The sequence below is a fragment of the Trachymyrmex cornetzi genome, unplaced genomic scaffold (assembly GCF_001594075.2).
Source record: "Trachymyrmex cornetzi isolate Tcor2-1 unplaced genomic scaffold, Tcor1.1 scaffold147, whole genome shotgun sequence".
Classification (NCBI taxonomy): Eukaryota; Metazoa; Arthropoda; class Insecta; order Hymenoptera; family Formicidae; genus Trachymyrmex; species Trachymyrmex cornetzi.
The window spans coordinates 5,679,485-5,696,468 of NW_017296059.1; the positions used below are offsets into that span (position 1 = coordinate 5,679,485).

The 16,984-nt window shown below is 38.5% G+C and overlaps 3 protein-coding genes across 3 annotated transcripts; 1 reads left to right on the forward strand and 2 right to left on the reverse strand.

The window, feature by feature from the left end:
- Nucleotides 1-1,116: 1,116 nt before the first annotated feature.
- On the reverse strand, nucleotides 1,117-4,598 carry mah (solute carrier family member mahogany). Its single transcript, XM_018502382.1, has 9 exons — nucleotides 4,123-4,598; nucleotides 3,534-3,654; nucleotides 3,330-3,442; nucleotides 2,986-3,118; nucleotides 2,780-2,914; nucleotides 2,518-2,627; nucleotides 2,057-2,263; nucleotides 1,659-1,974; nucleotides 1,117-1,510 (listed from the first exon to the last, which is right to left on the reverse strand). Exons 1-9 carry the CDS (start codon nucleotides 4,253-4,255, stop codon nucleotides 1,117-1,119), a joined length of 1,662 nt encoding a protein of 553 aa, XP_018357884.1. The 5' UTR covers nucleotides 4,256-4,598.
- Nucleotides 4,599-5,177: 579 nt separating this feature from the next.
- Nucleotides 5,178-13,565, reverse strand: RpII215 (RNA polymerase II subunit RpII215). Its single transcript, XM_018502380.1, has 7 exons — nucleotides 13,488-13,565; nucleotides 12,046-12,315; nucleotides 8,213-11,743; nucleotides 7,693-8,081; nucleotides 7,459-7,577; nucleotides 7,071-7,262; nucleotides 5,178-6,975 (listed from the first exon to the last, which is right to left on the reverse strand). The coding sequence occupies exons 1-7, from the start codon at nucleotides 13,563-13,565 to the stop codon at nucleotides 5,834-5,836; spliced, it is 5,721 nt and encodes a 1,906-aa protein (XP_018357882.1). The 3' UTR covers nucleotides 5,178-5,833.
- Nucleotides 13,566-15,064: 1,499 nt separating this feature from the next.
- KdelR (ER lumen protein-retaining receptor) lies at nucleotides 15,065-16,960 on the forward strand. The gene is made up of 3 exons (XM_018502570.1): nucleotides 15,065-15,358; nucleotides 15,494-15,683; nucleotides 16,583-16,960. The coding sequence occupies exons 1-3, from the start codon at nucleotides 15,268-15,270 to the stop codon at nucleotides 16,938-16,940; spliced, it is 639 nt and encodes a 212-aa protein (XP_018358072.1). The 5' UTR covers nucleotides 15,065-15,267; the 3' UTR covers nucleotides 16,941-16,960.
- The last annotated feature ends 24 nt before the right edge of the window (nucleotides 16,961-16,984 follow it).

Here is a 16,984-nt window from a genome sequence, read left to right on the forward strand (position 1 = left end):
TATTAATTTATTGACTAAACCATGCTATTAAAACTTTCAAAAAAAAATTTTGCAAAAAAAATTTTGCAAGTGAAAGCAATAATTTTCGACAAGGCTGTACATACTGCGAAACGATAATAATGATAAACATTATCAAATGTTATTATTGTTTCGCAATGATCAGCATTATCGAAAATTATTGCTTTGCATTTGCCCTCAATCCAAACAACGATTTTTGTTTAGAGAAGTGTATTTGGCAAAGATACTCGGTTTATTACCATTGCCTTCCGAGAGGAGCTACGAGCGTTCGAAAAGTTTTTCGGTTCTATCTGGGATTGAGAACCCGGGATCTCTGCCATAGCAGTCTCGTGCGCTGCCTGCTACGCCACGCTCGCACTCATGATGCCATACGGAATAGATCTTCATGGATATAAAAATTTTATAGAATTTTATAGAATTTATCATAGAAACAAGTTCTTGCTTTTTTATATCTCTTTTGAAAATATTTGCTTTCTTAACTTTAATTCATTTAAATTGTGAGACTATATTCGGCATAAATTTAATTATGACAATTCTTATATATAAATGTACTTAATATAATAAATCTAATAAGATGAATACATGTGATTACGACAGGTCATAAAGGTGGTACTCTAGTAGTATGTCCTGCATCTTTATTGTCACAATGGAAAAATGAAGTGCAGAAAAGATGCAAACGTTGTCTATTTAATCTGTTGAAGTGCATCACGACAGCAATCGACAGAGCGCTCCTAAAGGCTTAGCGAAGAATGATATAGTTATCGAGTACGATACAATGTATCGTATAGTATCTGGAGAAATAAAACCAATTCTGCATTATATAAAGTATATCAAAACTTACAAATATTATTTGACCAATGAGTAGACAAGTAGAAACTTAATCTTATCAATACGTATATAATAGAATTTTTTAATACTGAATTTTTAATTTAATCGCAAATTGGAATTTTATTACAGATTAATTGGAAAAGGGTTATACACTATAAAGCGCATGTAGAAGACTTTTCTTCTCAGTTTAGTCCATTCTGCCCCTGTGCAAAAGACTTATCACTAATTTCCAAACACCCTGTATATATGAAACATTTTATATATGAAGGTTTATCCCATGGTAGCGTTAATGATGCACGGTGGCGTAAAACGCACATAACGTATAGTATTCCAAATATTGACATATGTCGAAGACAGCGTGATTACTATACCTATCGTTACTATAAAATAGTCGAAGTAATTAATTGCCTTTTCCAGATTCCATACATTTTTCCTCTTTACAACCGTTCCTGCGGTCTGTTCTTGCGAATCATTCATAAACTTCCTGATTCGACTTTTGGTTGGCTCTGTGGCATCTATAAGGAGTGGCTGATCTTCCTGACAAGTACTAGTCATTGGAATTTGAGTGACTTCATCTTTATGTTCGTCCTTGTAATAACCGTCGAATTCATTCGAATGTGAATTTGTCTCTTCATCCAAATTATCGAAATAGAGATACGTATAGCTGTTAAAAATTCAATATTGTAGCAGTAAATGCAAATTGAGAATGGATTTAAGGTGTTTGAAAAAGTAAGTTTTTCAATTTACATAGAATTAACTAAAAAAGAAATGTATTTAAATATATCTCTCTCTAAACACCCATTATTCAATACCTGCGAGAATTATTCGTGGCACTTAAGAAACCATAGTAAATTGAACGGGAATGAGCTTCAGGATCCATCAAGTACTGTTCTTCGCCATTGAATCTTTTGCGAGAACCTGGATAGATCTGTTCCTCGGCATGATTCGACTGTTTCTTCAAAGCTAATGCTCGGGTGTATATCAGAGGTGGTAAAACAAAAACCAATGATCCGGTCAACGATCCACCAATTAGAGCCATGACGATGTCAAATCGCGGTACCGATTCGCCTACAACCACACTGAGAAAAACCACCGCTGATCTCATGGCGCATCGTTTCCATCCGAAAGCTTGAATATAACAAAAAGATAAATTAATTGTGGCTTTAATTAAATCAATTAATTTATAAATAAATAAATGATCCTTTTATACTTCTGTGTATGCTCCATTGGTCTTCCAGATGTTGAAAAAGCGCCGAATAGCCGATTACGCTGGAAAAGCATAATTGAAGAGCGGCTAATAGAATAGCGATGTTCGCAACCGATCCAGATGGCACAGCTTCCAGAATATTGGCAGTTATATTGCCACCATATTTCCATGCGGCCAAACAAACAGTAACGATGAACAACGATCCGCTTGCTGTGTGTTGCAAAAAGAAATTAATATAAGAAGTACACTAGCAGTTACACAAAAAAGAATAGGCTTTGCTTGGGATCATAAAAAATTATTTCAATATTGAAAAAATAGATTTGAGATGATTTAATATTACATTTATATTATATTAACAAAATAGAAGAAATAGAAAAAATATTTTTAATTAATTGTGTGGCGGTTTCCTCGAAATATATATAGAAATAAAAGGCAAGAAACGATTTATTTTCGTTGTTTCTTACCTATAAAAGAAAAGAAGATGGCTTTATCGATGTCTCGAGGACGACACATGTCAACTTGTACGGTCATTAAAGTAGGATGCACGTCGAATTGAAAAGCTAGCATACCGTACCTGAAAATTTATCCAAGTAATTATTAATTAGTCAATTAATGTATCATTTAATTTGACAAATTATATTTAATACATTATTTTACGATAGTACTTTAAATGTGAAAAAAAAGTTCATTTTAAATATGTATTTGTAATACAGGAACTGCGTGTACCCGGAAATAAATTTATCCCATGTCGGTGAAGTGGTAATTGGTGTAACATTAAATGCTCGGTCGTCAGTTACAATGCTCCACCATATTAATATTGCTGTTAAAGTAACTATTATACTAGAACACATTGCGACCAATCTATAATAATTTAGTAAATTTCTTAGCATCGAAATACACGAGTTATAATAATGAAAAACAATTGAACTTACTTCATGTCTCGCGGACTGCCCAGCCACATTAACGGACAAAGTAAAAGACCGACTATTAACAGCCAATAACAGAAAGAAAGATCGAAACGCTGTCCTGATACCTTAAGTCCGAACAGGTGCAAATTCTGCGAAGCTAAGAAATCATTTGCGTAAAGCTATTATACAGAATATATCTCGTAATATCCAGGAGAATATCTACTATCAAAAAGTACAATTTATTAAAAGGATATCTTCTTTGTTCTATTCAATTAACTGTGATGTTAAATCCAAAGACCATTTTAGAACGAAATAAAAATTACTATTCTTAGTATTAATGCATGATTATAAGGTGCCTTTTTACTTACCGACTAACAAATTCGGAATGCCACAACCAAAAACTGTTAAATCCAAAAACAAAGTGACGATAAACCGTGCGTGCTGTCCCATCGTTAATTCTGTCACGGCGGCGAGAGGATAGCTGCAATTTTAATATCGAAATTTAGAATCTACATCTTCTTATTGGACAAACATTAAAAAATATAATAGAAAGAAATAAGTAATAAAAATACCGATTTTTTTGTGAAATCTGCGGATCCAGAGCAGTCGCGATAATCCATGATCTCCCCAGTAGAATGGCCGTGTAAATTTGCAAACCAAAGACAACGAGCACCAAAGGGATTCCGTACAACCCTAACAATAAGTACACATATATTTTTTCTATCCTTTTTAATTAATGTATACATACATATCTGATATAATTTTTTAATTCCAAAGATATCATGGTTCATCAACGCGAATGGAATGTAGGGAATATTAACAAACGAACAATTTATGCTGGTGCTTTTATTGCTAGATTAACACAAGAAACAAGAAACATTACACGAGATACTCTTTATTAATTAAAATTAACTTATCGCTACGTATAACGTCATCACAAATATACATTGTATAAACACTTGTCGCAACCAATCAAGCCTCTTTTTCGTTATAAAGAGTTTCTCATACGAATCTCTTTTTTAACTTTGACAAATATTTCAAATTCATAGTTGGGAAAAATCACAGATTTTTCAGGGTGTTCGATTTTCTTGTAAAATATTCCATGTAGTCGCCTATCAGAAACTTCTCTTATTTTGATAAAAAATTGCAGTGAGATCTCACCGCACTGGACGATCGATCGTGGTAACGCAATTATCGGGAATACGCCGAAAATATCAATGACGCACAGAGTAGCAAAGAACAACGACAGCCCCGAATTTCCGTTTTTCCACGACGTTACACTTGCAGGATTCATATTGTTCACTTGCAATGCCGCGGTACTAAGACACACGATGTTCGTAGTAAGAATCTGGACCGGTTTTCGTCACGGTGCGCACCGTACCACAGCACCAAGGTAATCCGATACCGATATCGAACACGAGTGACTTAGCTGGAGCGGGAGAGCTGTAGGAAGACCTACAATGTAATATGACTTTCGTATTTAGCAAGCTGTCGATAGAGCAAACTAGACAATAAAGGGATAGAACTTGAAATACTATGCTTTACTTCGACTAATATTTATAGGGATTGCTGTTCTTGATATCACAATTATTTATTTTAAAAACGATTTATCAGTAAAAAAAAATGTTATATCAAGTAATTATATACTTCCACTCAGCTGAAACCAACTAAGAGTAATATAACATCTATATAATTTTACTTTCAACAATGTATAACTATTCTTCTTCTTCTATCCTGTGGATTTCAGATTCAATTGAATTTTAATATCATGTGAAAATTTAAGAGGATGAATTTCCAAGATGAGAAGTCCATCCAGTTGACTAAAATGTATAACTGTTATGCGATATTATATATTACACTTATATTGTGTGTGAGTGCGAAATTATAACATAGATGTTATACATTTACTTTTAGTCGACTGGGCACTTACATCATTCACATTTCCGCATTGATTCGATTTAGATCACTTTTTAAGAGCTTCATATCCTTATTTACTACTTTACATTACAATATACTTTCAAAATATTGTCAGCGATTTTATTAACTTCTTTCTATATGTATTTTTGGATTTATTTGTAAAAAACATTAACGCTGTGTATTGATATATTCCGAGCGAGTAAAAATAATCATTGTTGTAATAAAATAAACACAAATATTAATGATGGATAATAGCAATAGTTTCACTTTAATAAATTAAGATTTTTATTTTCGCATTTTTTAAATAAAAATCACAGATCTCGATACTTAATCAATAGATTAAATATCGATAAAATATAGTTTTGATATCGTGCAGCTTGCTAGATGCTAAAGATATAGCTCTACGAGAATAATCGTAATAGTTGTAATAAAGACGCATATACAAATGCTCTCCCTGAATTTTTAGACATTTCTTGCATCAGTAGTCCTCGTTCAGTAGTTCATTGGTTTTATCGATTGTTGACTTACAAAATTCCCTGGTCCCTAAGATACTCTTACATATACGTTTATAACACTCACTTCCCGTAATATGTACTTCACTCTTGTCATTATATTTGTCACAACCTCCCTGGTACGAGTGGCGAAAACGCATCATAATCTGCGTGCTATATATCAATTGTAATTAACAACCGAGAAATTATCAACTATATTTTTAGTTAATTATATCTTTTTCCTTCTTTTTAATTTTCTTTTAATTTCTTAAATTTTTGACATGATGAATAAATATCATGTTATATTCAACCTAAGTACCAAATAGGTCACATAAGAAATATCTTAACAAACATGTACGTCTAGTTTATTTGCAACTATGTGTAATTACAATTGATCGGACTTATAATTAACTTATTTAAAAAAATAAGTACCTAAATACAATTTACGACAGAAAAACTTAAAATTAGTCGTCCGTCTCGTAAGCAGGTGACGCTGGCGAGTATGTGGGACTCGTGGGCGAGTATCCCGGTACAGGCGGCGAGTACGTCGGACTCGTCGGAGAATAACTCGGGCTTGTAGGCGTGTATGTAGGACTTGTGGGCGAATATTTGGTGCTTGACGGCGAGTACTGCGGACTTGTGGGCGAGTACGTTGGACTGGTAGGCGAATAGTTCGGACTGCTGGGCGAATATCGGGTGCTGCCAGATGTAGTATGCTGCGGCGAACTCGGCGAGTACGACGGACTTGTAGGTGAATATGTCGGGCTGGTTGGCGAGTATGTAGGACTCGCAGGTGTGTATTGCGGCGATGTACCGGCAAATGACGGTGAGGTAGGAGAATAACTCGGGCTCGTCGGTGAATATTTGGGACTGCTGGGGGAATAACTTGGACTCGCAGGCGAGTATTGCGGCGAGCTTGGCGAATAACTGGGTGAAGTGGGCGAATACGAGGGTGAAGCAGGTGTGTAGTTGGGCGAGCTTGGTGAATAGCTCGGCGATGTTGGTGAGTAACTCGGACTCGTAGGCGAATAGCTTGGGCTCGTGGGCGAATAACTTGGACTTGTCGGGGAATAACTCGGTGAGGTTGGTGAATAACTCGGGCTCGTCGGCGAGTAACTCGGCGAAGTTGGCGAGTAGCTTGGTGACGTAGGCGAGTAACTTGGGCTGGTCGGTGAATAGCTTGGCGAAGTAGGCGAGTAACTCGGACTCGTTGGCGAATAACTTGGAGATGTGGGCGAGTAACTCGGACTTGTTGGCGAATAACTCGGTGAGGTTGGCGAGTAACTCGGACTTGTCGGAGAGTAGCTTGGGGACGTGGGTGAATAATTTGGACTAGTCGGCGAATATGTTGGACTTGTAGGCGAATAATTCGGACTCGACGGTGTCATGCTAGGCGATGTAGGTAAATACGCTGGCGACGTTGGAGAATAACTGGGTGATGCCGCACCAGCAGGTGACATTGGGAATGGACTCATACTTGGACCTGGACTGCCAGGACTTCCTGGTTGTGGTGAATAAGCAGAATATGCCGGCGATAAGCCCGATGCGTCCGATGCTCCCGATGGCGAGAAACATGCACCACCTGGCGTCATACCGCTGCTCAAAGCTGTAAAACGAAAGATTACAATTGTTAATATTGTTTGGTATACATTTCGCAGAAACTAGATTTTTTATTTTATTTTGAAATTACACAACGCTTACCTGGCGACATGTTCGACGCACCATAACCAGGAGTAGCTCCCATCCAAGGAGTCATTTGAGGACTCATACTGGACATGCCAGTTACGCTGCCAAAGAACATTCCCGCTGTTCCCATCATACCTGCCCCAACTGCCATAGGAATTTCGATACCAGATTTACATTTCTCCGCGTCCAGTAATAGATCAAAGCATCCTAAACACACAACATAGTTATTGATATTGTATCATTATTTAAATTTTTGCAGACCATAAATTTAATCTAAGGATATTAATATTTTCTTTACATTTCTTTACAAAACAGATTTGCGAACATAAATTAGAATACAATTTGCATAATATACTTGTAATATTTCTTATTCTATAAAAGATCTGTATACATCGCGCATTACCTGTTCCAATTCGAGGAAGTTGTCCCATTATGATATTTTCGGATACTCCTCTCATTGGATCTACCTCTGCGTGAGACGCAGCATCCAACAATACATCGACCGTTTCTTCGAAGGAACACCTAAAGAAATTTAAATTCTTATTAACTTTTAACCGATTACCTTCTATCTATCATTGCGAAATATACATAAATCTTTCAAATATCCCAATAAAAAAAAAAGACGAGATTCGTTTACCTCATTAAAGCACCGGTGTCTTGTCTATTGATTCCATGACGTGTTATCGCCATAAGATGACCCTTTGCAGTCATGACGTCGCAAAGCAAAGCAAGATGTCGATAGTTGACGTAAAGACCATAGAATTGTAACACAGCATTCATTTCCTTTTCTACTGATTTTCGCACGGCTTCGATGCCGAGCACTTGGAATATTTCGCAAATATCATTGCTGAACGTCCGCACAGGATCGACGTCTCTCTCGCTCAACACCTTCATCAAGCTCGTCCCGTCGGTTTCCAAGAGCCATTCCGCGATGGCCTTGAATTCGCCAGTTTCCGTGATAACAATGCGTTTCTTAGAATCTGTTTGTGGCAGATGCATGTAAACTTTACCGATAGCTTCGATACCCTGAAACATTAAATAAAACGTAAAAAACAAATTTTCTTTATATAACTACATTAAGCTAATTAATAACAGCGATTAAGCAAAGATACAAAAGACTAACGTAATTGGCATTGTTATTTTACAGTCCAACGTACCTGTAGAGTCATATCACTAAGCATGTTGGCTTCAATACAACGAAGGAACATATCGTCCTCCATCTTATCAACGGTCTCCTCATCTGTATCCTGAAACTTATTGTCGTCACTGTTCATTATTCTGATACGCAGTACCAGCTTCTCGGCGTTATCGTCATTGAATATGCAGTTCAAATCGTCGCCAAAGCCAGCGTTGATCTTTTCCGCGATCTGTTCCATTGTTAACTTCTTGTCAGTCATTCGTTTCCTATCCAGCTCAATTCGCAACAACCACGGCGATATTTTTGTGGGATCAAAGTCTGGCATCTCGTAATACACGTTGACGAACTCCTGATCTTCTGCAATTACTGTGTTCTGTGGATCTGGATCGTAGTATATCGCCGTGTTTGCCGTCACCTTTTTCAACGTTGTGTGTTCCAGTCGACAAAGTACGTTCTTCGCCTTCTCGGCATCACGCGCGGCAGCGCCCGTCAGGAATACTGTGAGTGACGGCGCCTTCGGCTTCTTGCTGATGTTGATAATTTCTTTCAATCTAGGCACACCAAGGGTTACATTTTTCGATGATACACCAGCGAAGTGGAAAGTATTCAGGGTCATCTGAGTGGCAGGCTCGCCGAGAGATTGCGCCGCCAATGCGCCGACCATCTCGCCGGGTGATACTTGAGCTTGCTGGAATCTTGTTTCGATTTCTCCAATTAACCACTCGAAGGCCTCACTGGACAGTCTGAATTCCTCGGAGACGCACTTAGTGCATAAAGTCGATCTTACTAAACATTGGAACAGTAATGTTGCGTTTTCGTTCGCCTGTTTGCTCAGTCTGTCATCCCCGGCGACAATGATACACTTTTCCAGAAGATTCTTTACGCCTTGGATCACCCTCATTGGACTAAGATCGGTCGGCGCTCGCTTATTGATGTGAAATATCTTCTGTACGTTCCAAATCATCCTCTGCAGATTGCAGGGCAGTACGACTTTGGATTCTCCGCTTGGGAAGATCTCACGGAGTACAGCGCGGTCCCTGTTCAACTGTTCCCATTCTCTTTCTAGTTCGGATATCACCTCACCGGAGCCCATCATCTCCCGGACAATGTCCTCGTTAAATATACGCCGTAGGTATCGCTCGTTGGTGGGATCAAATTTGAATTTTTTCTCGAAAGCCTTATTGCTCACCTTGATTGTTGGTAGATTCTGGAATTCGACGGTCTCACCGCAGAGACCGTCCTCTCCGTAACGCAGCTGAATCAATTGACCAACGGAATTACGCACGGTACCGTCATAGTGCACCATCACAGACTCCATAGCTTTTATCAAACGACGCTGAATGTAACCAGTCTCAGCCGTCTTTACGGCGGTATCAATAAGACCTTCACGACCACCCATTGCGTGAAAGTAGAACTCGGAGGGCGTGAGACCAGCGAGATACGAATTCTCAACAAAACCACGGGACTCTGGTCCGTAGTCATCTTTAATGAAATGTGGCAGCGTTCTTTTACGGAAACCAAAGGGTATCCGTTTACCTTCAACGTTTTGCTGGCCTACACAAGCGATAACCTGAGAGATGTTGATGTTGGAACCCTTTGAGCCTGACACCACCATGGCCTTCAAATTATTGTATTCTGTCAAGGACTTCTTAGCGGAGCCTCCGGTCTTGTCTCGAGCATCGTTCAGTATCCTGTTTACTTGATTCTCGAAAGTCTGACGAAGCGTGTTGCCAGGCGTAGGCTCAAGTTCCATGTTATGTGCCTTTTGAATCACCTCTATCACGTCCTCTTTGGCCTTCTTGATCGCCTTCTGGATTTCCAAATATGTTTGCGGATCGGCAATAGTGTCGCCAATACCAATCGAATGACCCTCTAGTAATAGCCAATTGTTGATGACGGTCTGGATATTGCCATAAAAGCGTCCACACACTTCGTGGCCCAGCTCGAGCATACAAATATGAAGCAAAGAACCAGCTGAGGTACCCAAGGTCTTCTTGCAAAGAATACCCATTACAAGTTCTCCATGTTCCACCATTACCTTTGTGTCACCCGGCGAGATCCACTTGTATGGCCCATCGTCTTCTTCATCAGGATGTGTGCTGTGCGTCCGTATCATGTTCACGTTACCTGGTATAATAAGAGAAAACAGTTGCTTGCCGGTCCATAGCGGTTTCGGTTTCAGGATACACGGTTGCGGCATCTTGCCATCCCAGCTAGGCAGAAACATGAGTAGATTCATCATTTGCTCCTTTTCAATGAACACATCGCGTTTGGTCATTTTCCTGACTGCTGTCAGAGTATCCTGTACAATTCCCATAACCGGCTTATTTGCCTGTGGGGTAATAATCTGTCGTGGAGTCACATGAATGTTCTCGACCTCCGCGCGTGTCTCCATCGACTGTGGAACGTGTAAATTCATTTCGTCCCCGTCAAAGTCAGCATTGTACGGCGATGTGCAGCTTAGATTCATGCGGAATGTACTCCACGGAAGCACCTTAACACGATGACCCATCATACTCATCTTGTGTAGAGTAGGCTGACGATTGAAGATTACGAGATCACCGTCGCGGATATGTCGTTCCACTCGGTAGCCGCATTGCAGATGCAGATCCGAGGACTTGGGATGGAAGCGCAGATCAATTCTTTCGCCGTTGTCGCGTACTATGTATTTCGCGCCAGGGTACTGCGAATTGCCACGCCTGACTAGCACCTGCATTTTATCGATGTTGAAGGGCGTTACGATCTCGGGGAATGTCAGATTTTGCGCTATACTGCGCGGTACGCCTACTTGATCAATACGCAAATTGGGATCAGGAGTGATAACAGTACGCGCAGAAAAGTCTACACGTTTACCCATCAGATTTCCACGAATCCTGCCTTCCTTTCCTTTCAGTCGGGCCTTGATGGCTTTGAGCGGCTTGCCCGACTTCTGCATCGCCCGAGGCATACCGGGCATGTCGTTGTCGACGAGCGTCGCCACGTGAAACTGTAGCATCTTTATATTCTCAGAAATTACGTGTGCCGCTGCGCCGGACTGTTCATTTCGTACCAACTCGTTGTTTGATTTGATAATGTCTGCCAGTTTGTGCGTTAGATCATCCTGATTCTTAGCAGAACCATACATAATGACCGCAGGTCTAACAGATAATGGTGGCACCGGCAATACGGTGACAATCATCCAATCTGGTCGTGCAAATTTCGGGTCCATGCCCAAGATGAAAGATTCTTCATCCTTAATGTGTTTCAAGATCTCCCAGGCCCTCTCAGCCGAGAGAATTATCTTCTTCTCTTGTGAATCTTCATTAACATGCTTCCACTCTGCAGTGACATCCAACCCAGACCGTCTAAGATTAGGCTGATATCTACCACAACCACCATGACCTGGTTTTCTGTCCATTTGGGGCTGGTTCTCCGCATTCTCCTTGTTAATGTCCATTTCATCTCCACCTTCACAGATGTTCTTGCTTTTGCATAGATCATAAACGAATGCGAGTCGCTTCCGCGGCTGTCCTTTCGTCTTCATGACAATTTCTTTTATTTTTGGATTATGCTGAAAATAGCAGGAAAGGATTAATGTTCTGAAGAATTCTTTTAACTTTCTCTTTGATGTCATTTAAAGATAACACACTTAACAATAAGATAAACTGATTATTATCAATCTTTGTGAAGATATAGAAGATTTCCTATTATTACTGTATAATTATATTTCATTATTTCAAAATCAATTCATTAATCTATTTTAAATCTCTACAATTATAAATTTTTAGAAAGATACAGAATATGAATAAGTCAATTAATGCAAAAACTTCTGGGTTTTATAAACATAGCACATCTTGAATAATAAATACTTACAGGGTTGACAAGTAGTTTGGAACAGTAAAAACACACGCATCTCAATATCTTTATAGTTTTTGTAATGAATCCCACATGGAATACTGGTTTTGCTAGATCTATATGACCAAAATGACCAGGGCATTCAGTCATGTTGCCAGCGCAAGTTTGACACCTGGAATTCCTGTCGATAACACCTTGTCTCGGGTCCATAAGACCACCCAGTTTAGGGCGGCCGCCCTCCATAGTTTCGGGAAACCGTATGCCGCCATCGGTGACTGACATACGACGCTACGCAAAAGTATAACAACTCGTATTTTATAAAAAATTTTAATTTAATCGAGATATTACATAGACATTATAAGAGATCTTAACTTTTTAATACTTTATCAAACAGATCATTTAACTATTGTCTATATATTCTATACAGAGAAAATAAGTTGATATTATCTTCTTTATGTATATTTTATGTTTTTATATATGTAAATTATTTTGTATACATATTTTCTCTTCAACATAAAAAGAAAAAGGATGAACTATGTATAAGTTCAGCTAAAAAGAATAGGCCTAAATATAACGACATTGGCACTGTTGCTAAAGCCTATTCTACAATGTGCTCTTTGTTTCCTGTTTCTTGCTTTTTTCTCCTTTGCAACTGTTTTATCGACAATTTCTTGCTACGTATTTCTTGTTTCTTTCTAAGTTCGTTTACTTTTATTTCAGGCAACATAAAACAAAAAAATCGGATAAGAAACAAAAAGACAAGATGTAAAAAATAGCAGAACGCGAGAAACAGAAAACAAAAAGCACATTGTAGAATAAGCTTAAAAATATACAGAATAGGTATCAGAAATTAACAAATCTCTGTATTCTGTAGCCAATATAAACAGGCTTGAAAATTTTGATAATGTAAAATCAGATTAACAAAGTAATTGGTATTTTGAGGAAGCCTCATATGAAAAATATAAGTACTTCAAAAATCTTCATTGGCATCATACAGTTTTCTTATAATCAAAACAAGTAGTGATTAAATAAACACGTTAAATATAAATACAATCGCTTATATTCGTTATATACATTCGCATTTTCTTCCCCGATATATTTTCTATAATTTCATTTTTAGTAATACTTCTCAATAATTAACATTACAAAAGTATGACAGTCACATACACATAAAGGCACTAATACTACATCATCAATATTCTACGCGCAATTTAATTCTTTATATATTAGACATCGCAGGTAGCAACGAAATCAACTGTCATAAGTCCCATAACATCTACGAGAAATGTTTCGACGTAAAAGCTGTCGAGGAAGCTACGTTTGTACATTTAAACCCGCGAGAGATCGATGTGCTACGAGTAGATACGTGACGTTGGGCGAGATTGCGCCATGTAATTCCTGGAAGGAGTTCCACTTCTCGCGAATTCTGCCTCGGAAGTATTGCAAGTTATCATACTTACAATCTCATCGGGCGAGAGAATCCCGAATTGAACGCGTTTCACCGTCCGCAAAGATGCTTTAGAGTCGGACGTCGCCATTTTGCTGTGGTTTACAGGAGCTCGCACAAAAGTCCTGCGACCATTTCCAACGCCTGCTTGATGACCTGCGTCAGCAGAACTTATGACTTCCCAGCAATCCCAGCTCTGCACTGCCCTCCACCACCGGGCACCGTTCCCTCCGTTCCACTACCGTTAGAAAAACGTTGAGCCCCACCACTGGTGTTATGAAGCGAATCTGTTGCACATGCGCGCTGCTCGAGCGGGATACGAGGTTGATCGTTCTTCTTCTTTTGGTTTCCCCTTGATTGAGGTTTTCCAACTTAAATTTAGAGTCACAGTACTATGCAGAAATAACGGATCTTATGATCCAACGAATAACCTCCTCGGAGAGCAGAGGTCTCAAATCGAATAATAAATAACTCTTCTTTGAGGTTAAATTGGAGATCTGATCAATGCTGAGCAGCTGAGGTTGATCGTTGATGAAAATGTAGAGGTCTGGACGTCTGGTCCGTCTGGTTTCTGTGGCTGAACTAGTGTACACTTTAGGAACTTAAAGTGAGACAGATATACGTTTGATATTTCTCGAAAGCGAGAGAGTTTTAGAACAGTCTAGTGCAGGAACAGCGTAACGGACCATAGATCTGTTTGTGTTGCTCGTACTTTTTCCACTTCGTCGATAAATAGTTTAATTTTTTTAAGGTTGAGAGAGAGAGAGAGAGAGAGAGAGAGAGAGAGATTATTGTGACAATGAAGAATTAAAGGGTTAAACTTATTAATAACATTAAAAATATATGAATTGATTTGCATTTAATTGCACAGCGTTTTCCATTGAAAAACTAGAGCACACTGGAGTAATTGAATTTAATACCCATTTTCAGTGTTAATAAATAATTTAACTCTTTTAATTATATATCTGTTCTTTGATGTCGCGATAACCTCATGGGGCTCATTTTAGGTCCAACTCATGATTAAAGCGGGGAGCACAGACTTTTGCATAACGCATAACACATGAGGCATAAGAAATTAAACCAACCAGAGTTCTCTATTACATGGAAAGGAAAGAAACGGAGAACTTCGATTGGTACATATTCTTATGCATTACGTGTTATGCGTTATGCAAGAGTCTGTGCTCCCCGCTTAACTTTTAACCGAAGTTTAACTTATTTTAAGGTTGGTGAAAGAGATTCAATATTGGACTAGTTTTTCCAGTGGAAACCGCTATTATTCGATCGGCGAATCACAAATCAAAGCAAAATTTTTGACTAACGTGGTTTGCCGGTGAGTCGCATCAATACTTTCTCCACTAGATCAAACTGATAAATTACTAAATTCGCTCCAGAATTTCTAGGGCCAGTTTCACTAACGCCAGTTAGCTTAATTGGTCGTTGACTGCTCAATCGCGTTTGCTGTTTAGTACAATCGACCAATTGCAGTTGACAGTTAATTACGATTAAACATGATCGGCGTTGGTGAAACCGGCCCCTAGATTCGTCAATTCGCATGGCAAAAAAATCGCACGACGCAGGCTCCCTCTCCAGATGTCTCTCTCGCTCTCCTAATGGCTCGATGTCAACATCGGGACCGGAGTGTTCAATCTGATTCCGGGGGGTCGGCCATCTGCTGTAACCACAGCCAGAGCCACGTCATATTTGTGTGCCGCTGTCGAACGAGCTGCGAGCTGGCTCTTTATCTTCCCTCGCGGGTTTTTTTTACGTAAAGTCACATCCCCGCGACCGCAAACATGAATATATTCCGATTGCTGGGCGATCTATCGCATCTTTTAGCCATTATCATACTACTCGTAAAGATATGGAAGACACGGAGCTGCGCCGGTGAGTCGGATCGCCTTAATCATATCGTTCAAGGAACGCTAGTGTTCGTGACGAGTTTAATAAATTGTGATCAGCGAATGCTGATAAAGGCTCATCTTCAACAGACAGTGATTATCGATGTTTCAACGTTCACAGGTATCAGCGGCAAATCACAGATCCTCTTCGCGATTGTTTATACTACCCGTTATCTAGATCTGTTCACCACATTTATTTCGGCGTACAACACATTCATGAAAATCGTGTTCATCGCCGCATCTCTCGCCACGGTCTTCTTGATGTATATTAAGTTCAAAGCTACGTACGATCATAATCATGACACGTTCAGGTAAGAAAGAGTACTCCAAAATCTGTCAATAAGCCTGTTCTTTTTAGTTCAACTTCTTGCACGATTTATCTTTTCTCCTTTTAATCTGGTTTATAGAAGCCAAAACCAATAAACTCCAAGATAATAATTTTGATGTTTTTCATGTAATTGTTATAATTATGAACAAAAACGTTGTATTAAACTTTATGAGTTATGACAAAACAAAGCTTGTTCTTTTTAGCTAAACTTTGCAAGGTTTATCTTCTTTTTCTTTTCACATTGAAAAGAAAACGAGAAAAACTGCAAGTTGAGCTAAAAGTAACAGATAACTTCCATCAATCAGACTTTTCTGTCTCTCTTTAATGCCTATTTCTACCAACATAGATTAACTTTAATCTCAGTTTAACTTATTTCTTATCTGGTTCGCAGAATCAGAAAGATAAAAAGTAAATTGAACTAAAATAAAAATTGATCTACATTGGTAGAAATGAGCATCCAGTTTCACCAATGTTAAAATTAACTTTAATCTCGATTCAATTTATTCTTTAGTTTTTTCTAATTCTAACAATCATAGATAAATAGTAAATTAAATTGAATATTATAGATAAATAGTAAATTAAATTGATTAAAGTTAATCTTACATTGATGGAACTAAACCTAATGTCTATTTCTATCAATGTAATTGTAATTTCAATCTCAATTCAACTGGCTTTTCATCTTTTTTTAATTTTAAGAATTAGGAAAAGATAAAAAGTAAATTGAACTGAGATTGAAGTTTCATAAATCATAAAGTTTCATAAGTCATAAATCAAAGAAGATGAACGGTGCAAGTTTAGTTAAAAAGACGAGACCTAAAATGATATATTCCTCAGTTAGTATTTTCATTGGGAATGTGATGACGATGAACTTTCTTGTTTCAGGATCGAGTTCCTGATTTTACCAGCATTTATACTAGCACTGCTGATAAATCACGAACTATCCTTTGTCGAGGTCTTATGGACGTTCAGCATTTATCTAGAGTCAGTGGCAATATTACCGCAGTTGTTTCTGGTATCGAAAACGGGCGAGGCAGAAAGCATTACCAGCCATTATTTGTTCGCATTGGGATCCTACAGAGGCCTGTACCTGTTTAACTGGGTTTACCGCTACTATGCTGAAGATCATTACGACTTGATTGCTATAGTTGCTGGATTGGTGCAGACAGTTCTCTATTGTGACTTTTTCTACCTCTATATTACCAAAGTACTCAAAGGCAAGAAGCTACAACTACCTGCTTAGCTTCAGTTGAGAGTATTATCCTCTTGTATCGGAGAATTGTTCAA

What these genes read in the sequence shown, in the direction of transcription:
- KdelR (XM_018502570.1), top strand. Translation starts at nt 15,268, where the DNA reads ATGAATATATTCCGATTGCTGGGCGATCTATCGCATCTTTTAGCCATT. An exon ending in GAAGACACGGAGCTGCGCCG is followed by an intron (nt 15,359 to 15,493) that starts GTGAGTCGGATC and finishes CAACGTTCACAG; the next exon opens with GTATCAGCGGCAAATCACAG. An exon ending in CATAATCATGACACGTTCAG is followed by an intron (nt 15,684 to 16,582) that starts GTAAGAAAGAGT and finishes TTCTTGTTTCAG; the next exon opens with GATCGAGTTCCTGATTTTAC.
- mah (XM_018502382.1), bottom strand. Translation starts at nt 4,255, where the DNA reads ATGAATCCTGCAAGTGTAACGTCGTGGAAAAACGGAAATTCGGGGCTG. An exon ending in ACGATCGATCGTCCAGTGCG is followed by an intron (nt 3,655 to 4,122) that starts GTGAGATCTCAC and finishes ACTTATTGTTAG; the next exon opens with GGTTGTACGGAATCCCTTTG. An exon ending in CATCTTCTTTTCTTTTATAG is followed by an intron (nt 2,264 to 2,517) that starts GTAAGAAACAAC and finishes TGCAACACACAG; the next exon opens with CAAGCGGATCGTTGTTCATC.
- RpII215 (XM_018502380.1), bottom strand. Translation starts at nt 13,565, where the DNA reads ATGGCGACGTCCGACTCTAAAGCATCTTTGCGGACGGTGAAACGCGTT. An exon ending in TTCTCTCGCCCGATGAGATT is followed by an intron (nt 12,316 to 13,487) that starts GTAAGTATGATA and finishes ACTTTTGCGTAG; the next exon opens with CGTCGTATGTCAGTCACCGA. An exon ending in GACACCGGTGCTTTAATGAG is followed by an intron (nt 7,578 to 7,692) that starts GTAAACGAATCT and finishes AAATTTCTTTAG; the next exon opens with GTGTTCCTTCGAAGAAACGG.